The 23,863-nt window shown below is 40.1% G+C and overlaps 1 protein-coding gene across 7 annotated transcripts in view; it reads right to left on the reverse strand.

Annotated features, from left to right (window-relative positions):
• The window catches only part of LOC118416986 (protein virilizer homolog), an 82,494-nt gene that overhangs the window by 35,448 nt on the left and 23,183 nt on the right, over positions 1-23,863 (reverse strand). For 6 of the 7 annotated variants that reach the window (XM_035822288.1, XM_035822286.1, XM_035822287.1 and 3 more), the window contains exons 32-39: positions 23,327-23,514; positions 22,733-22,985; positions 22,122-22,221; positions 21,293-21,453; positions 20,390-20,517; positions 20,165-20,235; positions 19,715-19,890; positions 18,725-18,863 (exon numbers count right to left, since the gene is read on the reverse strand). In XM_035822288.1, coding sequence (XP_035678181.1) covers positions 18,725-18,863; positions 19,715-19,890; positions 20,165-20,235; positions 20,390-20,517; positions 21,293-21,453; positions 22,122-22,221; positions 22,733-22,985; positions 23,327-23,514 — 1,216 coding nt within the window. The remainder of the gene's footprint in view (positions 1-18,724; positions 18,864-19,714; positions 19,891-20,164; positions 20,236-20,389; positions 20,518-21,292; positions 21,454-22,121; positions 22,222-22,732; positions 22,986-23,326; positions 23,515-23,863) is intronic. The other variant, XM_035822284.1, reaches the window with a different exon arrangement.

The raw sequence follows: 23,863 nt of genomic DNA on the forward strand, positions 1-23,863 counted from the left end.
ATCCCCCCTATACAAAGGTAGGATACTGTAAATGTAGAAATGTTTGTGGTGGTTTTATGTTTGTGGTTTTCGCGTTGGAAATTTAACGCAAACTTAAAACCATCGCAAACATTTTTTCCATCGCAGTAAGTAACTACAGTGGATGGTGCTACCGCAAAACTAAAACCACCGCGAACAGTCCTTTTCCCGCTATCATGAAATTAATTCCCCGCAAACTTAAATGCATTTGCAGTAAGCCGAGGGTGTTTTCTTATCAACGCTGACCTCAATCTCTGTCACAATCGCTTGTCCATTTTAAGACACTGCGCCAATGGTAATGCTATATTGATGGTTTGGCAACAAGAACAGTGGAACCATAGTACTCCAGGGAGCAATCTCTCCCTCCTGCCACCTTCCAGAGAAATTACACATAGTGTCCCATTTGTCCCATTTGTATTTCAAACAGAGCTTTCTGCTGACTGTATAACAATGGAATGATGCCCTAGATTTGAGGAGAATGACAAATTTATAGCATGCACAGCCACAGTCTGTTGGGAATGTGTTTAATCTGCTTTTCATTAAACTTTCTTAATGATAAGCATGACAAACTACTGTTCTTAATGTACAGTTAATCCTGTTTGTGACTGAGTACCTTCATCTATCTAAATGGAATGAATCTGTGCCAAAGTTCTACAGTTAAATGAGGAAGAGGGGTTTAAACCAGATTACCACAGGTATGAGTTATACCTGTACATCTACATTTATGACAGCTCACAACTGCCAAATATAAAAAAAGACACAATATATGTAAATATGTATCCTTGGAAATAAGCAACAGGCAGTTTCAAACATATTTATGTCGCATTGTAAGAAAGGAAAGACCTGCAAGCAATTGGATGCTACAGTACAATGTACGTAACATTGTCTCTCATTGTAGAGCATGTCCATTACAAATACATCATACTATTATGACTTTATACTATTATGACTTTAGTTCTATTTATACGGTATCGATATGACTCAATGCACCTTAACAGCTTAACATTGGTCTATAACCCGCTGACAATACAAGTAGGCTAGGAGAATTACTAGATAGATTAAGTCATAGAAAAATACAAGATTCAAACAAAATGAAATTACATTTTGTATACCATGTGACTGATATAGATTTTTCTACCAGTATTGGAGAAGCCTGAGTCAAAGATCTATGGCACAAGAAAACAGAGCCCGTTTGTTTGGCCACGTCAACTATCCAAGCAGCAGGGATACATCATTTCCACCGCTTGTCTGGCGTAATTGTAGGGCAGGGGCTAATTCAATAGTCAAGTGGGGAACAACTATGGCACGTCACTGGGAATAAAAGGTACACAATGCCTGCAATTATTATCAACCTGCACAACCCTACCCTTAAGTTTATTGCCAATAAATTGCCGATTACAAGAAAAATTTATTCACAAGTAACAAGTCCGGCTGAAGGGACATAAGGCTGAGGTTTGTGATGATAAGCAGGGGCTAATTCAAAGTGGGCACGTCACTGGCAATAAAAGGTACACAATGCCTGCAATTACTACCAACAGGCACAGCCCTACCCTCAAGTTTCCATTATTCCCAATAAACCGCCGATCACAACTTTATTCACAGATAACTGCAGACTTATAAGTCTGACTGAAGGTACGCAGGGCAGAGGTCTGTGATGACGAACGCTTCAATACGAGTCATCAGTGTGTGTGCGTGCTCCTGTGGGGCTGCCGTGTAGCATCAAGGAACGGATACTTTTTATTATAGACTTTGGGAGGATTAACTTCCTTGTACTGGTATGCGTTTTCACGAGAAGTAAATGCCTCTGGGACTAATGACAGCAGTAGATGGTATCAGTAATGACTGGAAAAATATTGGTCCATTGTATTTTGAAAAAATGATTATAGGGGTTCTAAGATGATGGAGAGGTATGAAAGAACCTCTCTTGTAGGAATAATTGCAGAAATAATCCATTCTGATAGATACATGTATATACATGTATGAAAATCCAAGCTTTAAAGAGGACATATTATATTATGGCACCAAAGTGGGACAAAAGATCAATATAGAAATGTTAGAACAAAATATGCTTTAAGTTTGTTGGAAAAAAGCACATTGTTGAAGTTCAGATCTACTTTGAATGCAAAACTGAATAAGAACAGTAAAATTCTTAACACCATGATGATCGTAAAAAAAGATATCTCTTAGGCTTTCTGTGAGTGACTACGTGATCCCTCTAGTGTGTACATAATTTACAAATCCTTCCTAACATCCCCTCTCCATTAGAGACTATGAATGCTGTGCAAATGCTAAGTGACGAAAGATTATGTAATATGTTTGGCAGATAATAATTGCTCAACAAATTTCATAGATTTTTGTGTATTTTGTGTCCTTTGAATCATACTTTTACATCTTAATAACATGAAATTCAAATTCAATGGTCACAAAAATCAAATTTAGGATGCTGAAAAGGAGGCCTTGTGAAAAGAAGGAAAGATTCCCAACACTGCTAACGGCAGGCTATAACGTTACACATGAAAGAAAGCAATAACTGTCATCAGCACCATAACTCCAAGGCTTCGTAACTATAGCACATAAGCTTCACAAATGATCCTCACTTCAGAAACCTTTCTCATCTTGTACACAGGCTGTACATCACAAACTAAGTTATCTAAAAGCTCCCAAAGACACTTAAGATACAAAATGTACTTCCTCGGGAATGTCTTTGTTCCGCTGATTATACTTCCCCGAGTACGTCTTAGTTCCAATGTCTTTTACAGCCCAGCTAATCTCTCTACCCTGTGGAACTCCTAGTCATAATGGCAACCTCATAAACTAGTCTTACATGTCGACTCTATCCATCAGAAGGGGTTACTTGGTGAGACTGATATGTATCTGCAGTAAGGCCACAGCAAGTAAATTCTATGGATGACATCAGCGCGCTCATTCATTTTCGCCTGATTTCAGAAAGAAGAAACAAGATTTTTTTCCCCTCTTCGGGGATGGTCAGATAGATCAAAATAGACAAACATGTTGTGTTGAAGCCTCAAATAATTATACTTGTAGAAGTGACACTAGGGAGGTAGCCATGACTATAGTTACAGAAGTGAAACTTGTTGGATACTAGTAAAAGTGCCACCAATATGGAAGCCATCAATGTATTTGCCAGCTTGGCAAGTGATACCAGTGTACAACACTAGTATCACTTTTACTACACTAGTTCACTTCTTTAATACAGGAATAAATGCCTTAAGTTGTTAGCTGCGATGCCATGTTTTGTCACTTCAAATCTTGTTACGACGTTTATGGTGTCTATTTTGAAAATTTCCCCATCTTGTTTTTTTTTGGTGGTATCTCATAATTTTTGCACTCTGCAAAGGATGTCATCCATAAAATTTACTTACTGTGGCCTAAGACTGATATGTATCTGCAGGCTGCAGTCTCAGCATATGCACAGGTTTCTCTCAACAGAGTCTAGGATGAATTATTGATCAAAGTGCCGGAAATTTTGACAAGCTTCCAACAAGGAAATCACACAGAGGAAATGGCATGAGATAGTACCATAAAGCATCCAGTGTACTGTAAAGTAAAATATGGTATAGCTCAAGTTTGAATCAAAATTGGCCAGGTAGTATAGCCGCCATTCAGCATACTGTAAATGCAGAAATGTTCGCGGTGGTTTTATTTTCGCACTTTTTGCGGTGGCCACTTCACCGCGAATTCAAAACCACCGAACATTTTTCCATGGCATTAAGAGATTACAGTGCATGGTGATACGGCAAAACGAAAAGTCCTTGTTCCCGCTGCCGTGAAATAAAATCTCCGCGAACTTAAATGCATTTACAGTACACACAACTTAACAGGCATTTATGCAGTTAGATACATAACACCTATGGAGAAGTCACACATATAAACCATTTACTCCCACTGCTATCTGAAGCGATCTAACATAAATGCCCCTATACTGTATTTGATGACAACAGGTTTCATCAATCAGGCTCCATCAATATGTAATGTAACTTTAACCCCCCAAATGGACATTCAAATTTTATGACTACTATCTGGTGATTTCTATCTACATTCAATCTGACACCAAGCAGTTTTGAGACAAACCAGACCTAAGTAATATTGAGCTGGCTTCTTTATTCAGCATACAAAGACTGATCTTAAATCTTTATTTTGTAACCAATCCACTCATGTAACAGCCATGGGACCAAAACAGAAATTATGTGCAGTAAAAATCAATAAGTGGGATGGGTTTGTGGCCAATCTGTGGCCAATGTACATCCTTTTATGCCCCTGTTACACATATAGCCAACTCCAGACCATGGTTGGTTAGTTAGTCCTGAGTAAGGCCACTGGGGAGTTGGCGGGTACGAGTCCCTTGAAGTGGCCTGTGCCATCTGAGATGAATTTTGAAGTCATGTTCTACTTGGATGCAATCGTTCACCTTTATCCATTGGGTAACCTATTTCCATTGTTTTTAAAAACAGGGTATTTATGGATATCAAGATGGATGGTGCGACATGTTGAAGATAACTGGAACATTCTGAAAATATTGCATTTTGAAACCACCATGCATCTGTTCACTTAATGTCCTCATACCCTGTTTTTAAGAACAACGGATATAGGTTACTCCACAGATAAAGGTGAACTAATATTATGTACCTGCCTAGACTTTGGGAATGGTGATAACTTTCTGCATGGACAAGATCCATAACCATTTGACTCTGGCTTATCCCTTCTTACCACAGTTTAGTCCATTCCAACTCCTTATCTGTAACTAAAGGTAGTTTTTAGGTCAAGCTAGCTTGAGTTGTGGTATGAATAATTGATCCACTGCTGTAAATTGTACAACTGGTATCTCACAATCTACCCACAGTCCATCTTTTTCTCTAGGGTTACAAATAACTGCCAATATTAGCTTTTTTGTTTCTCTGGGCATATCTGGATATATCTAGCATTCCCCTGAAGAAAACAACACCACTTATCCAACTGAGTTGACCTCTGCTTAAAAGGGCATAAGAAAGGCTTTTGACTCAAAGGAGACAAATGCAAGCAAGCGATTGAAACAAAAATGACTATTGTGCAAAGAAAATAAAAGAAAATGGAAAGTCTACGGGGATGTCTACAATACAGGAACTCGTGAATCGGAACAACCTGAAGCAATAATAGCAAGAGACATACAAAAGTAGTTGAGAAACATTTCTTTACCTTTCAAGTTACAGAATATTCAAATAAGGCAAGGGGAATACAAAAGAAGGCTCTTTGCAATCCATATGTAAGTTCACTGTCCTTGGTGCTGAATTATGTAATGTTAGTTCACCTTTATCCGCGGGGTAACCTATATCCGTTGTGTTGCTAAACAGGGTATCCAGGGATATCAGAGTTGATGGACGGCAGTTTCAAATTGTAATATTTTCAAAATATTGCTGTTTGAAACCATCATCTGTTGACTTAATATTCCTAAATACATTGTTCTTAAAAAGAGCGGATTAGGATACGGATAAAGGTGAACTAGCGTTACAGTTGTGTTTTTGAAAGTTAAAACTTGGCTCAAAGGAAGACAAGCTGCTTCCTATATTCTTCACAACCATTCCATTATCCACAGGATAGAATGGCCTTTCTCACCCTTTCTAAGTGGTCTCCCTGTCTTACATGGCATCTGCCTCTTTGTTATCAGCAAACTAAGTACAATTCTTCAACCTTTGGACTAGGAATCTTTCATATCCTCTCTTTTTGACAGGCGTGGAGAAGATCTGGGCAGAAATGCAATTCCATCCTCCATCTAAATTGGTGAATCTGTGACACCACTAGCCCCATATCAGATGCCTGCCCTACTGCAATCCTATTGGGAAATGTCTGGCACTGCAAAGTCTAGGGAAAGGCGGGCTTTCTTAAGACAAAATAAGTGGGGCCACGCTGGCAGGCATGGGTCCCAATTGATTTATCATACAGGTAAATAAGATTTAGGGTTGAAAGGCCCTGAAATTGAATTATGTTGCTCATCCATTTTGGTAGTACAAAATTCAGTCTCTCTGGGGAGATTGTGAGATCTACAATGCAGAAATGAGTGATCCTATTTTTCAGGTTTGTAGTTGAGACCTAAGGTCTTAGAGTGTGACAGTGATGAATGTGGTACCTGCATGTGGATACTGATACATACTTCTTCACCACACACTCAGTGAAACAAAATACCACACACGTTAGCAATGTCAGGTAGCTGCTGATCATGATACTCGTATCTCAGTAAAGCGTCTAGGTAAAGGTAGTCCAATAGCCTTTTTGATGTCATAGCACAGTGGGTTTTAAATCCATTGTGTCTATGAGCTGGATGAGTATTGCAGGTGTGGTTGCCCTTTCTTGATTGACACTTAAGAAGGTACTTATGGAGGACACAGGACTTCAGATGGATGAGCTTCACTCTGTCATGCTGGACAGAAATTTTTGGCAATCATGGTGTCACCTCTCAGGGGAAGAACTGAACTGAACTGTGTCTAGGGCACGATATTAGAAGGTAGGGACCATCCCTTTCCTTCCACCACCTTTTACCTCCCAAAAGTCAGATACCCATTTTTACACCTTGGTGGGGCGGGGAAAGTCATTTCAAGTGCCTTTCCCAAAGACACAAAATCTATCCAGAAACTCCAGGAATTGAACCCCTGACCTCTTGATCTTGCGACCACTAGCTTGGCCACTTGACACTTCAACCCTTCAGGGTGTCAAGACAATGAAACAAAAGTAAACGTCCACCATAGACTGAAATGATATTGGAACAACAAAAGATTTACAAAGCAGTTCAAAAGCATCTTCTAGCTTTGAATTTCTTAAGCCAGCATGAAGACTGCAGAAGAAGGCAAATAAAAGCATGACTATGAATGCCTAGTGTTCTGCTTCAAACAATATGAAATATCGATTAGTAATTTTCAGAGAAGTTGAAAGCCTAGGGTTGACAGCTTCAAGTTTGAAGCACTATAATGTTTGATATGCAGTTGAGATATTCTTCCAAAAACTGAGCACATATGACAGCACAGGATTTGCAACAAGCCAATTTCACACTTCGCACATGTACTTAAAAAGCAATGCGTCTTATAAGAAACATCTCACGTTTTCAATTATCAGAAACACTCTTCCTTCTGGAAGGCTTTCCTTGGAGACACTATCCACTGACAGAGTGCTGCGCATCTAGCGTCTGACAAATTACCTGCCAACGGGCAGTAATTGGTCAATGTCAAGATTCCTCAAGGGTTTCTACGGGGTGAGACAAAAGCACCCAGGGATAGTGGAACCGACTCATGATAACAGGAGGATGAGCCTTAGTTATTCACAAAGTCATGCCCTCTCCTGTCATGGGCATATCTGTACCGTTGGCAAACCTGCCCACTGCAAGAAGAAAACTTCCTAGGGAAGGGTGAAGCCCAATAAGATAATTTCTCTTCAATTTGATCTCGTACTGGAATCAATATTTCAGTTTAGCATGGTAATTTAGTTTTCGGCTGGAATCCCCTCACTGAAACTAAAGGTCTCGTATGCGCTGTAGAGGGGAGAAGGCTTTACGAATCAATACCAAGGTCGCATGCAACAGAGGAAAGGATAGCAACATACGTGTCAATCAATACGGTACTTCTCAACAAGTTGTAGTCAAGATGGATGAGGTATTAACCCCAGTGCCCAGTGTGATTTCGTGGCAGCATCCAGTCAGCTTTTCATAATTTGCAGCAAATAAAGTCATAAATATTTAAACTATGTTACTGCACTGCTCTTTTGAGTTACTACGGAAAGAGATCTTCACACGGCTGATAGAATGCATATCAAATGTTACAATGACTGACTCACTTTATAAGACTAAATGCTGATGTAATCATGATAAATCCAGGTGAGATTCTTTTTACAAAAAAAAATTTTTCCATCATATGAATCTCAGTTTCCCTTTACAGCCCTGAAATCTACCACCAATGAAGATGACAAAAGCCAGGAAACTAAATGGTAGGTGTTAATATTCTTTGGTAACACTTTTTATCTTTCACACAAATGGTTTTCTTTTTAAGACAGTTTGTGGACACTTCCTTGAGCCCCTATTTCCTACTCTTTACACAATATACCATAGTTCTGAAGGTTGGCTTGTTTTCCATCATTTTCACTTGTATCACCAGTGAAAGCTTAACAATAGATACAGTAGCTGATCTAAGAGGAGCTGGAGTATCAACCTTTTGTGCCTTGATCATTTATTCATGGCAGCATCATCTCTATAGATCTAGTTGTGACTCATAACTTGAGGTTAGGATTATTAACAAGTGGACTCTTAAGGTTCTGGGGTCGAATCCTAGCAGACTTCAATGTTGTGCCCCTAGGAAAGCCACTACAACAGTTACTGCTTCCTCATTGGACTTAGACAAAATAGAGTACCTAGCTTCGGATAGGGATGTCCTTTCAGATGGGGTGTAAAGCAGGAGCAGTTTGAATATTGGATCCAGTAAAAAGAGTATGGGCCATTCCAAAGTAAACTACAGGGAAAAAAAGACTAACATCGGTAGGTCCTTGCTAGGGTCAGTTTGGTAACAGGAGTCAGGTTTTCCTAGGTCTTATCTATACATGTTTAAGAGGATTATAGATTTGTATGAATAACTACATTCTCATGGCGAAATTTGTGGCAGCAACATACTATGATCTAATCGTATAATGGTGACCTAGGTCAGCACCAAACGGCAGCCACTCAAGGCTCGTACTTGTATGTTAACTATAGCCCCATGAATAGTAAATCTCAAACACTTACTCATACGCATCTAGGCCTAGAGCAGAAGTACAGCAAAACTAGTAAAACATAACTCCTCTCCTCAACTTACACGTACATCAACTATATAATTCTGCTAGATATCTTGATACTGCCAAATAGAAAATGTGAATATAAAGTCTTAGGGATCTACTAACAGAGCATCAGTAATCCCCAAGGTGCACGCTTTAGATAGTGACATTTTCAAGACATCCTTTGAGAGTTTAGGCTTAGATAATACTGTTTTTATCTTAATGTGCTAGTCTTAGGGTTCCCAGCAGAGTTAACGTTACAGTGAAGTATAAAGGCACCATACTGAGGTGACAATATTAACAAAGACAAATTTTTCCTGCCCGTCCAATCCAATTAATGAAATTCTCTTTCTAGAACGCGTGCAGTTGGCTGCGTGGAGGGATAAAAATGACGTTCATCATGTCGTATAACTCCGGGGGAGTTTTCGCAGTAGAAATGATTACACTGACGATATATCATCAGGCAATGCAAGTCTGCTGTTCAACCATCCCATCCATTATAATAACAGGGATGACAACATTGTATGATTACTGTGTATAACCCTAGTTCACCTTTATCCTACATCCGTTGCCTTTAAAAACAGAGTATTTTGGGATATCATGTCGACGGGCGTTGTTTTCAAATTGCAATGTTTTCAGTACATTGCAGTTTAAAACTACTACCCGTCGGCTTGATGTGCCTAAATACTCTGTTTTGAAAAAAACGGATAAAGGGTCCCCACGGATTAAGGTGAACTAGCATTACACATATTCCTGTGGGTGGGTTGCCCAATATATCACAGTTTCGCATTCTTGGAAAATGGTCGGAAGCTAAGGCAATGCAAGGGAGAAAAATGACCAAAGTGGGGGAATGGAGTTTTAGAAATTTTGATGTGAAAATCGGACATTATAAGGCTCCTTGACAGTGAAACAAAATGGTAAGAAAAATCGTAAAGCCCATCACAACTCAAGAACTAAGCTCAGCCGACGTGTTGGCGAGCTTCAAATGGGCATTTTCAGCCAAAGTATGGCAGACGTCCTGGCGATTCTTAGCAGCTCGTCTGTTAGGATTCAAACCTCTGCAAAATTGCTTGTTCTTTCTTCTGCCCACCCACCGACTTCTTTCAACCACAGCAAATGTCCATTTCCTCCCCACCGCGAAATTCAATCGTCCCAACTTTAGAGAAATTTACAGAATAACAAAGCACAACTCTCGTTGCTCTAATAATCTCAAACCACTTCTCAGGACTTCTGGGATTGCTATATAATCCCAGAGGGTGCCAAATCATGCCGGAAATCAACCTTCACTCAAGGTCGGCAAACCAATTATGTGCTAAAATAAAATCAAGAGCTATTACCCTCTGACACATGCACGGTTCTGAGCGTTTTGAATCTCTCATGTGGTGCCTTTGGCCTTGGATAGATTTATGGTCATCACCCACAAAGAGGACAGTAATGTGCCACAAGGGAGGAAAAGGTGAGTGGGGGGGGGGCGGGCATTTTCTTTTCTTCTCATGCTAATGATGACTTTATTGGCATAAATTGTACTGTTGTATAGAAGTTAAAAATAATATCCTAGCTTGATTTTCCCATCACAAATTGGAAGACAGAAGACCCTTTTGGATAAACTGTACCATACATAAACATGCAATCATTTAAATTGTAATATCCAACTGTGTATTGTGTCTCTTATATACTTGTTTTATTTCTTGGCACAGAAAAGACCTATCTAATACTATAATTTGTAGGCTGGTAGTATAGGGGACAAGCCAATTTTGTAAATTGACACTATACATTTCATTTGTTGACAACTTGCCGGCAGTTATCATGAAGTAAAACTGAACACTTGAAAAGCCACAGTCAAGGTAAAGGAACACTCAATACCAAAAGTACATATCCAAGTTGTTCTACCTAAAGTTAGTAGAAGAACCAGACTAAGAAAGCAAACAGCACATATCCTTTGCATATGCAGACAGCTTTGAAAATACTGAACTAACATATTTCCCAGAAATAGATTCTTCCCCACATAAAAGACTCTGTAGTCCCATGTAGACTGCCCTGAGCCAAAAGAAAAACACGATTCATCAAAGTAAAAGCAGATATTGCTACCGTATTCAACAAAACATGAATCAACTGTCAAAGAACCAGAGAGATCTCCAGAAAAATCAATTAGTGTTTCTGAAATTTGGAGTGAGACTTGGATTTTCTACATTATTGATGACTTGGGAGGCCCAACATACATATACTAATGGCACATGCACATGCAGTCATAGTGCTGTACTATATGCAGTCATAAGATAAAGGGAACTTTTGTCTGGATTTCAACCTAAAGAAAGTCTGTGCCAAAAGAAATAAGATGCAACAGGATGGATTAGTATTATATACTCACCCTTCTCTATGATGCCTCCACTGAACTGAAGATAACAAAGCTTCCGTGGCAAAGATCAGATATGTTCCTTACAGCATTACTTTTTAATGCAAGTCCTGATGAAGCAATTATTTGATCTCAGTCTATGATTCTTGAGGTCGAATCCGCAGGTACTAACACTCAAGCGCAGTCACTGAGTCTCTTAGAGTCTCTCTCTCCCAGGACTAAGATACTGAGAAGTGCCACTCACGTCAAGCTCAGAGGACGAAAATTCTTGTGTACTTACGGATTCAGACAACCCCTCTTCAAATGCTGTTCTTTACATTACAAACCTGACATCATAGCCTGACAGGCTTCTGACAACTTTCCTCCACAAAGAGAAGGCAATTATAGAGTACATATTAGCCCACACACACTTCCTTCAGGGGTTTGTGGCTGAGTTCCCGTCAACTTAATCAGTTCTCCCAGTAGAGCTCTGGCGGGCGGCACTCTCTCTACGCTCTCACGTTAGCTCCTTCGCTTGCTCTTTTCCCAGCCATGGAGCTGTCAGATCCATTCTGCAGTGATGACAAGCTTACAGTGGTGGGAGAATTCCGATCAGCTCACTTGTCTCTACTGAGAGAGGGAGGTCCCACACGATCTGTTGCTGAGGCCTCCAGCCATGAATGCTGATAGCGGGATATACGATCAATCGAGAAGTTTGCCACTTACAGGCATATTACTCGGATATATATCTGGGGATGGTGCCAAAATGCAACCCACACAATTGTGCAGATTGGAACAATCCAATGGTTCTCCTGTGTACAATCTTGCAGCTGATAATGCTTGTGAGATTCAGACTTGAGACTATGAGCCTTGTGGTTCACCCTTGTGCCTTGGGGTAAATTTGTCATCAGCTCTATCTGAGCTTCATCTGATGAGACCTCCTGGCACTTGGCAGTCAGCACAATGTGACTAACAATTCTGATAGAGGCCCGGAGTGCCTTGGAGATGGAACTTGAATGTCTCTTGTCTTGGCGGGTTTGAGTTGAACAATCTCACTCACTAACTTTTTAGTTAACCGTCTGTTGTTGTTCCCTGTCACACAAGGGTTAGACGTGCTAGCACATAGATGTAGAGGCTTTAACAAATGATAGATAAGGAAATGACTGTACGCTCCACTTCAAATGCATTCATCAACTATACTCTATAGATGGCGACAATCTTCCAACAATCTCCCAGGACTTCTGTCAGACTCAAACACAGCAAACTTCCGAGAAACTGTAGCGTCTCCCCAAAACTTTTCGCAAAACTTTACGGAAAGAGCTATCTGTCACGCACACCCATTAGGATGGCAGAAATAACTGCCTAGAAATAACTGTTTTGTCGACACATGCAGATGCATGAAAAACCACCGCAGGCTATCGCGACTTGCAAGCCAAATTTCTCACAGATGGTTATTGCACAACTGTGATTGACTGGTTGTAGGAATAGTGATGAGGCAGACAGTAGATTACACCATCACCAGGATGGGTTCGTGAGAGAGTGATGCACACTCCAAACTCATCAGTCTCCCAACAGACTCCAGGCAGCTGTGATGAACTATCGGGCATTCATTGCCTCTAGGGTGCCAACGTTTCCCTGCACCACTCCAGGATAAAGTATCCGTAGATTGATACCCTTCTCCCTTCACAACCTCTCTTCAAGCCTCTTGCCTGGAATATGAATGAGTGAGATCAACCTAGTGTACATGTATACAAATATATACACATGATGCAGACCTAAAAGGTCTTGCATTACTTCACAACTTAGAGTCCAGCACTTCTCTCGTCTGCCAACAATCTCTTCTCTCCCCGAGAAAGAGACCTTTGACTTCACGCCTGACCTATGTGGCTCTCTGGCCTTAATACAGACCAACGTCGCAGACCTAAACGGGAAGAATCGATATCTGTCTTAATCAATTTGCATGCTAATCAATACTAGGATGAAACACTTGTGGACAGCGTGCATTCAGAATCACCCGAGCGGTAATAATCCTAAAAGCAACATGCAACCCAAGACATCATCTCAAGCTTCTAAGGCGCCTTTAGGGGTATGGGGCAAGATTACAAATAAAGTAAATGGGGGTTTGGAAGGAATTACACCAATGTTTCTAGTTTCATACACAACAGGTGGTTAGTATGTAGGCTGGGAATGGATGAGAGTGAACGTACCGACGGTACTTACCACTACACTTCCTCTGATGAGGTCAGGCCTACAAGTACATGTACGACACCTCGGGTGTCATTATCGTTTGGACCAATCCTTTTATGATGCGGGAAAAGGGGTGGACAGGAATGCCATTTTGAAGTGAGGTGTTGGAAAGCAGTACTGGCTTACATGTAAAACAACATCTGATCAGCATTTAGCTAGCACAATGTATGGTTATGAAGAGTGGTCAAAGTTTAGAGTTTAGGTATGAAACTCACAATATTTCTGTGTGAAAATGACTTGAGCTGAAAAGTTTATGATTGGGTCACCCCCTCACATGGCGCCTTCCGAACCTTCATTCTTCCTAGTCATAAATAATAGAAGGCATCAAATCTAATCACGTTTCTTCTGTCAGGAGGGATTTGAAGGTGGGAAATATGATCCTTGCTCAGCAAGTGCCAGGCACAAACTGTTGCTAGCTTCTCCCAAAGGATGAATAATACAATCCGTAGCACACTGCCGATTCAACAACAGCTTTGCACATCAGTGGAGAAAGAACTTAACACTAAGTATCAAATATCTCCTCAGTTCATTAAAAGAAATCCTCTCATAGTGTCAGATAAAGTAAACACAAGGGAAATCCTATTTCATACACAATGGAACTTTGGCACTAAAAGGCATGATTGTCAAAGAGAATCCTTCTCTTGCCAAGAGGCTTTTCTTTATGAGAACTGGAGCAGAAGTGATGGATGGATGAGCAGAGTTCTATTGACACAAACCTACTTTTTTAATATCTTTCACACAACAGACTTGTGCCTAACAGAAAAGGAAATATTTCTATTTGTTTCAGGTTGTTGGTATTTTGCTTATCTGCCTTTGTTTGTTTGTTTATTTCACATGATGGTTAACCACTAGAGCGGTCGTACGTCCACCCTGAGGTTGACGTACGACCGGGCTATACAATATCTGTCCCTGACGCCGCAGGGTGTGTTCTATTGACACAAACCTACTTTTTCAATATCTTTCACATGACAGATATGGTACAGAAAGGGAAAGCTCTTTTCAAACAAAAATGTGTCACTGAAAATGTCAAAAGTCGATATAATCATAACCATATCTCCTACACGTCAATGAAGGTTTAGACATCCAGGTAGTAGCAAGAAATGCAAGATACATGTAACAGTTACTACTGACAAGCAGATTTATCTCTAGTCTTGTAAATGGTCCAATGTTTCTACATTCAGTTTGTAAATCTTTGCAGTTGCTTGTGTAACTGTTACATGGCACATCGTCTACAAATTCAAATATTCTTTTATATTTCCAACTTTGTGACTGGTAGTGTATGAAGCATGTGCATGGATTGACTGATGTGACACAACCTACTAACATGCATTACACAAAATCTTGTTGGACCCGTTACAAAAATGTAATTTGAACGTAAATCCCCAAAGCCCTAGATGTACATGCAAGGGCCATTCCTGCAATTATAATGTAAATTGAGATTAACAGAGCCCTTGTATAATGGTCCCAAAAGGCACTTTATATGTACAGAGCCTTCGAAAGTATTACACTTACATGTGGGCTAATACATTAAACTTGTTACTACTCAGATATAATACATATAATGCAATTCTTGATGGATGACTTTAACTTTTAGCTACTACCTACATGCACTATATGCCTGAATCAATTTTACTCTTGGTTTGGCATGTTCACCCTTACCTACTTCTTTCTTAACTACGGTAATGCCTTAAACGAAAATAAATTGCTTTCATTACCTTTGGGTAATGAGCCCTTTCAACTGATAATTTCTTAAACACAAACAAATCCCTTTTCAAACTGAAACAAGCTGCTTTCGTTATGTTTGGGTAACAAGCCCTTTTCTTTGCTAATCCTTCAAACTGAAACAAATTGGTTTTATTACCTTTGGGTAAGAAAACCTGATTAACTCCTGATAATGCACGTATAGAATGTCTCTACTAGAACATTTAAGTGCTTAAGAGGAAAGAAAAAAGTCCTGTTTGTTTTAAGTGGAGGGCATTTTGCTGTAAAGGAGCTAGGGGAGTACATGATTGTATGACTTTTTGTTTGTCTATTTTCTGAGCTTTTGCTTGTTGTTAATGTAATGGTAACTGCCTATAGGCATTACACACCACTTTTATACAGTAGGTACAAGCTGCACTGTAAGGTTTCATCCACTTATACCAGAATGGACCACTACTCTTATTGATAAGTGTGGTGGGTTCTTTAACATGCCAGAAGTGTGGCTCTACTCAAATTGGTACCTCTTACTTTACACCCCATTCAAGAGGATGTCACGTACCAAAGTAAGGTACTCATTTTTACCTAAGTCAAGTGGGCAAATAAGTGTTAAGTGCCTTTCCCATGGACACAGCATTGGGATTTGCTACGATTCAAACCAAGGACAGGGAGGTTCTACACTGTAAGTCAACAAACCTAACCTCAAGACCACATTGCCTCGACCTTATCATGTCACACCTCTGATTATAGAGGATACATGTATCATGTCAAAATCTGACAACATCTCAAAGTTTCACAATGTAGCTACAGTGTGAGTAATCACCAAAGGCACAGAGGTCTTTCTTTGAAGTTCAGGCAAAAGTTAGATGCAATACATCACCAAACTTTCCTAGGGCAATGCACACTGTATATCATCACATGATTTACTGTACAGTTGATGGCCTTGTCATGACTTACACACGCAGTAATATCAGTAGCCCACTGGCAAGGAATATCATGTAAAAAGAAACATCTTCATAAAAAGTGTACCTTGCACAGTGTACAGCATACTTTCTTTCTGTAAGGATTTACCAAATGCAGTTAAAGTGATGTACAGTGTACTTGTATATGATACAACTGCTGTGTAATCGCTACATTTTCTAAGAGTTATGAATGTACCTAATGTCTAAACTGGCCACAAAACATCTATACTAGTAGTCTTATCTTCATATGTCCATGCCAAAGAACGCAAAGCGGTGTCACATAATGACATATCATCCACTTTGAACTCGAAACAGCACGGAAGCCATGACTCCAAATGTCCAAGGAAAATGGGCACATGTGACCATGGAATTAAACTACTTGGATGTCATTCTTTCCTTTTACTAAAGTTTTAGCTATCAGTCAGTAGAAACAGGGCAATGGTCTGTATTAATGCCGCGTACCTACATGTAAACATAGCATCAGGTACAGGTACAGGTACATGTACTGGTTACCAATATAGGGGTTTAGGTACAGGTGAAGAAACGTAGTTGCACAAGAACTACATGTATTTGACAAAAACTAATTAACAGAAAGCTAGTAGATGATCTCCAATTATCATGACAGAGAACATATAATTGAATAAACAACAGAATGTATTCAAACTTCAGGTATGTTGTACCTTATGCAGAAAACCTATGGACTCCAGAGGATCTCAAAAACCCATACAATCTTTTCCCAGTGCTACATTGTATATTGTCATCTTTGTGGTATGAATAACACATTTTACTAACATTAGCGGCAAAATGAGTCAACAAGTATTTGAGTGTAGTCTATTCAGGCACAGTACCAGTATGATTGATGTTCAAAAGTATCAAAGTACTGGTACGTATGTCTGTACTGAAAGAAACACATCAAGATAGGAAATAACCATTCTTCATATACAGTATGTCAAAATATGGCACATGCCGATGGGACTGATATAATGTACGGTAAACTGCCTTTTGAATGGCTTACTTTATGGTAATGAATAATTTAACAGTGAGAGAACTTTCCTCTTAACTTCCATCACGCCTACAATGGGTGACTTATTGCACTTATCTCTCTACAGGCATCAGGTAACTTATAGAAGATATGGCAAAACTATCCTGAGAGAAGTCTATCATTGTGCAAGGGGACTCAATGTAGCTCCACAATATTTATACCTATACTATAGAACAAACTTTTCCCAGATCATTGGCAATTTGCTATCTTTTAAAATGGAATGTATTAGGACATGTATAGTGTTAGTTATGTAGATCATTATTTTTGTGTGTAATACAAATGTACCTGAAAAACAGGTTATGGACCAGAGTTGTGATCTACTGGAAGTAAGTAACAAGTTTAAAGGAGACAAAAAGGGAATTTCAACTTTAAGATTCGTCATGCTCAAAGCATCTGCATTCATCAGTCATTTGACACAAAAGTTTTACTGAGAATTATTAATAATACAATACTATAATTATGTGTGTCACTAAGATAATGCTTTTTGAAACAACATCTTCATGTAATGAATATGAATGTTGCCCAATTAAAGGAAAAGTAATAGTACCAAGCCTGGGATTGTAGTATCCTAAAGGAGTACTTAAGACAGTACATTGCTGATTAAGACAATTATACCTGTTACAAAATCAATAGATACACAATTCGCTCCTTAAGTGCACATAATAAAGCTTACATGGGACCACCTTTTTATTACAAATACATATTCATGAGAGAGCCTGATGAGGAAAATGTCCCATGGTGAATTTTAAAAATTAGTCGAAATCACTTTCAATTAGGCTAAAAAGCAGTTGAATACAGAGGCTACAATGAATTAAGAAACATTTTGTCATGGGGTCAAAAAGAAACCATGGGTCATAGATTAAAAACTCACCTTTTAAAGGTCCTAGTTCGAGTATGACCGCCACTCGTCAAACATTCAATAAATTATGTTGTATCTTAATTACTTGGTGCTTAGAGCCCACTCTAAATATATGCATGGCTGAATGTGTGCAGTTCTGTGGGGAAGTTAAGTATTTTATGTACCCCAGTAGTTTGTTTGTTTGTTTGTAGTCTAAATCTAAAATGATTGACATAAGAATCTCTCAACGGACAACGACAAGTTTGAAGTACAGTAATCTGATTAATATGCAACATTACGACAAAACAGGGGAGACTATCAAAGAGTTGTACATTTATAACTTCTGCAAATAAGATTCTTTGTAATATCCTTTTCAGAATGGTACAAAATTGTGTCATTAGATGTCTCCTCACATGCTGCCACCTAGCATGACCTGTATGAACTGCAGACAACAAATCTGCTCACCAGGTCATTTATGCAGTACACTTTAAAAGTTTTGACCATTACCAGTTATTGTCAGTGTACATTAAGCAAGAAGTACACAACCACAGATAATCCTTCCGATCCATTCTGTATTACGATAGCTACCATTATATCATTGGTCTTGTACACGTAACATGATATTCTTGCATCATATCTAGTGTTGCACATGACTTTTGTATTTTGCTGTTGACGTTGCTACATTTGCATTGTAACAGTTGGAACAACATGTTGCTAACTAAAATGTGTTTCACCTGTTATGTTGTCTCTTCCACTTCGACTGGTTAATTTTGAAATACAACAACAATTTGGGTTAGCCCACTAACCTCTGCCCCTGCGGCCGTACGGTCCGGGCGGAGACAGCCATCTTGGTTCAGGACCATGGTTGCCACGGAAACCTCCACGCCCACGGCCAAACCCACCGCGGCCACTGCCACCACCACCACCTCGATTGGAAGACTCGTTCTGAAATCAGCAAAGTCATGCCTCTTATATGTTGGGAATTCTGGTTAGTCACTACCATGGCCAACAAGTACAAGTCTCTATAAGGCCATACCAATTTAATTTGTTGGTTCACAAATTTAAAACAATTGACAAAATATGCTCAACTGAAAAAAAAATTATGAAAACAAAGCCAGAGGACCAGGTTTATGCCTTGATGCACTCAGTTTTATGGAGTGAATACAGTCACATTCAAGTTTTCTTTCCTGGCCCTCTGCTTGCTACATTTTTATTTAAAAAAATCCGAGAACCAAGGAAATCAATTGGTATGGCCCAATCCTGCTTTAGCAGTGCAACACCCCTGCTTAAACTGTGCATCACCCCTGCTACTTCTGTGTGGCCAGATTATTCAAAAGCATTTCTTGTGTACTTCACTTTGAGAAAATACATGGACTAGCCTCCTACTATAATGCTTGCATAACCGTGTGGTCCAAGGGCTATGGAAACAAAGATGGGTACTGCATATACACAAAAAGGCATGGGAAGAATCGTAACCATGATTGTAACTTTGAACCAGGCTATAGATATACAGATCCCACAATCCTTGTTATCATTTATGTACAGATTGAACAATCCCAGAATGGAGCCCTGGGGTAACCCTAAGGTTACTGGTAGGAAGTCGGATTCAAATCCATTAAGGCTAACATTTGTTCCCTTCCAGCTAAGTAATCAGTGAACCAGTGATGCTCAACCCCGTGTACTCCTACTGCCAGGACAATTTCTGTAGCAAGACATTCTGATCAACAGTGTCAAATGCCTTTTTGAGGTCTAAGAAAACTGCTCCCACAAGTTTACCATTAGACATGTCGTCTCACCTGTCGTTGTCTCTTGGCGGGCGGACCCGTGTCGTCCTCCATGGCCAGGAAGTCGTCCACGTGCATGGAGGGAGGGCGGCTGGTGTTCTGCTTGCGCTGGCGGAACACGTCGTTTGGGCGCGACTGGAAGGCCATGCCGCGGCTGTATATGCTGTAGCCTTTACCTCGCATGGGGGCTGGGGGAGGGGGGCAAATATCATCATACATATTCAAGGATTTATACAGTTCATTAAAGTTCGTACTGTTACCTTAAAATAAACCTAATACAACTAAGGTTCCAAAAGGCTACTATAGCAGAAGAGGGTTAATGATGTCAGATACATATGACCCTCTATATCCAAAATAGCACAGCTATGGAAATTGACAAAACTAGCAACTGAAAATAAAAACTACAGATTCAACTTGTACATATTGTATCAACTCAAGAAGGGTTTTGATAAGAACATGTACCATTGCCATGCCGCTGGATGGGCCCTCTGCCTCCCCAAGACACCATAGGTTCCACCCTTGGTTTGTTCAGTCTGGAAGATGAAGCATATAACAAATTGAATTTAACATTAAGGACCAATGAGGCTGTTAAAAATAAGACTTTGGTGGCACTGTCAAGATAATTTCAGTGCAGTGACACATTAAAACGGAAACAAATAAAGGAAAGGCAAAAATTAATTCCTTTACCTCTTTCTGGCAGCCTTGCCTGGAGGAGTGGGAGCTCCTGTAGAAGTGGTGATGTCCTTCTCTAACTCTGCCTTCACGTCAAAGTCATTCAGGAACTTCTGAGACATGTCAATCAGGTCACACTTCACCTGAGACACAAAAGGAAACGATAAAATATTATATGTATGTGCCTTTAATGTAATATACATGTACAAAGCAACGAAGCATGACAGTACTGCTAGTGTCTCTGCCTTCAGCCCCTGTCACACATGTCTGACCATGGCCTTACTAAGCTTCTCCAGAACATGGTTGTGAGTAAGATCATCTGTGGTTAGGAGTTGGTTGGCTACTCTTCTTAAAAAACTTCCCATGGTTCCTGGCAATGGACTTTATTTCCAAAAAAAAAAAAATGGTATACACTGTCTGTAGCCACCGCGCATCAAATCATGATGCAAGCAAACGATTGATTGATACATTTCAAAGAGTTCACATTGCAAGTTACCAACTAGTCTTGTAAAATAAGTTTGCAAAAACTGTAAGTATAACAGTCAGGAAAGTCACCCTTTATCTGGATGCAACTAGAGAAGCTAACTAAAGCTAGAATAGGGGGATGAGAGGGAAAAGGTGGGGTGAATAACAACTTCAATATCACAAAGAAACGAGAAGAAGCCAGATTTACGTAGTAGAATACGATTCTTGAGTATTGTAGATTCATAGTGTATATTTCATGTATCTTTTGTTGCGACCTGTACTGAACCCAGTAGGTATGTATGTACAATAAAGGTCTTCATTCATTCATTCATTCATTCATTCATTCAACAACAGGCTGGGATTTGAACACTTAACCTTCTCAATCAGGACCACTATCTAAACATGCTAAATAGAAGCCTTGGGATACAGCTATCGTGTGTGTGAATTTCCTACCATGTCAGCTTCAATATCAGCATCCTCAGGAGGAGGAGAGGACAGCCAGAAGGTGGGGCTGACGGAGCGCTCGTCGTACTCATCCCCCACCAGGTAGATGGCGCGGGAGTTAAACTGGTCCGTGATCTGTTCTGGGGACGGTAGTGCTGGTTCCTCGGGTTCTGTGGGGAATATGAGGATATCTTCTGATCAGCATCAATCTGTGAAAGTTACTTTATTTAGTTCACAAGTTTGTATCTATCTTCTCTTGATAGTTTTAAAGAACGCTTGCAGATAGATGTGCAAAAGTTAGGTTAGGTGTGATGGGTCCGTGGTCTGTTCTGGGGACGGTAGTGCTGGCTCCTCGGGTTCTGTGGGGAAGAAGAGGATCATATCTTCTGATCAGCATCAATCTGTGAAAGGTAGATTCTTAAGTTCCCATGCATGTAGCCTCATCTAGTCAGTGATAATATGCAATCAATCACCATTTTGTATAAAGTACAGTAAATGCAGAAACGTTCATGGTGGTTTAATGTTCGCAGTTTTTGCGGTAGCCAATTCACAGCGAACTTAAAATCACCGCGAACACTCCATTTTCCTGCTACCGCGAACATAAATCCCTGCAAACTTAAATGCATTTACAGTAGTTTGGCTTCTTCTTTTTTGGGTTACACATTCATCTTTCATTCTACACAAAATGTATTTAGAATTACCCATACCAGTTAACCTTTTTCCAGATGATAGAATTACAAGTATATCCACATGTCGTGTCAATAACGGCATTACTGGATAAACACTTGCTAGTTACATGGCTATTTCCTCCCACGTTTTTTGTTCTTTATGTAAGTACCTTTGGGCAGTTCCTGCTCCTCAGAAGCCTGTATGGACTGCCGGAGGTTTACTGTAGCCTCCATCAGGCTCTCCAGGCTCTCATCTTCCTTACAGCACTCCTAAGATTGGGATATTAGGACAAGGTCATGTATGTACATCAGAGATGTTTCTATGATTAGCATTGAATTGACTGCAGAAACACAAATAAACAGGCAGAAAGATATACACATTAAAGGAAATCAAAACCTCCATACCAGGGTTGTAGCCAGCCTGAAATCATTTTCTGTCCCCTTGATTTTGAATCCTATAGGCGCAATGTTCCTAGGGGGATCCGGGGGCATACTCCCCGGATAATTTTGAAATCTAGCCCCTAGCCCCGAAACACTATTTCCTGCATTTTGAGGTGTAAACTTTGCTGGTAGACTACACTGTCCAATGGCATTTGTTTTGGTGAAAAATTACACAAAGGAGACAGTTTTATTGTATCTTTACATATCGATTTTTGTCCGTCACAGAGGACGGAAAGGGCAAAATTTTGTTCCATCCCCAGCTACAAAATTGACGGAATGACGGGTGCTGGCTACAACCCTGCTCCATACACAGACAAAATAAAAAGCAAAGAAAACTCACAGTCAGATGTTTCTCCAGACTGTGCAGCGGGTACTCTGGCTCGTCAGACCAGTTCAGCAGCTCCCTCATCTCCCCCCCACTCAGCACCATGGTCCGCACCGCCGCCCCCATCTCCTCATCGATCGTCAGCAGCACGCGCAGGAGTTCAAAGGTTGTGGAGATGACGGCCAGGTGGTCAGCATTGTCCTTGTTGAAGGTCGAGGCTAGTCTCTTCAACAGCTTGTACAAGCAGTCAGTGCTCTTTTTTAGGGCACTGTGGGGAGTAGAAGAAAAGCAAAAGGGTAAAGGTCTTCAGCCTGAAAACCTACAAGGGCAGTGTTTTGGAAGGCAAAGCCCATTCCTCTCCTTCCACGGCCTTATATCTCCCCAACTTTAGTCAGGTAGCCATTTACATGTACATGTACACCTATATTGAATTGGGCAGGTAAGATTTGTTTAACCTTGTTTCCGCTCATGCAGTCATTCACCACAAAACTAAAATTTGTTTGGGCTTCAAGGTGATGATTCAGATTTTAAGTAGGATGGGTACCTTACTTACTTACTTAGACTTAGACTTAGGGGCTTACGGTTAATCTTTTATCCTGTCCTCCTTACCTCTTGAGTGTATAGAAGCCGTAGTCGTGTTCAGACAGCATGACAATGGTACGGAGAGCCTGTAGAATGGTCCCAAAGGTCTGCTCCTCACTGCTGACATGGTCCAGTAGGGTGGTGCAGATGGACAGCAGGTGGTCCTTACCAGGTAACGAGTTTGCCAGCTGCAACGTTTGATTGGGTTTCATTTTCTGATTAGGGTTTTGATTGGTTGGTTTGAAATCAGTGAATGATAAAATTTACAGGAAGAGAGTCATAAATGTTAACATCACCCAATACACAACATCATGATTTCACCTACTGGACTGATACAAAAAAACTTCAGAAAATATCCTGGGCTTATATCATTCTACAATTATTGTAAGCTCAATGTTGTACTTCGGTTTAATCCAAAGGCTTATCTGCCAAGGAAGTACATATAATTCTAAGTATGTAGGTAGGAATGGCTGATACATGTCTATAAGTAGTGAGCTTTACTACATGAAGCTATGCTAATACCAGTGCCTTTTTTTAATGGAATCTGAAAAAAATTGTAGCAAA

Source organism: Branchiostoma floridae, chromosome 6 (genome assembly GCF_000003815.2).
Source record: "Branchiostoma floridae strain S238N-H82 chromosome 6, Bfl_VNyyK, whole genome shotgun sequence".
In the NCBI taxonomy this organism is placed as follows: domain Eukaryota; kingdom Metazoa; phylum Chordata; class Leptocardii; order Amphioxiformes; family Branchiostomatidae; genus Branchiostoma; species Branchiostoma floridae.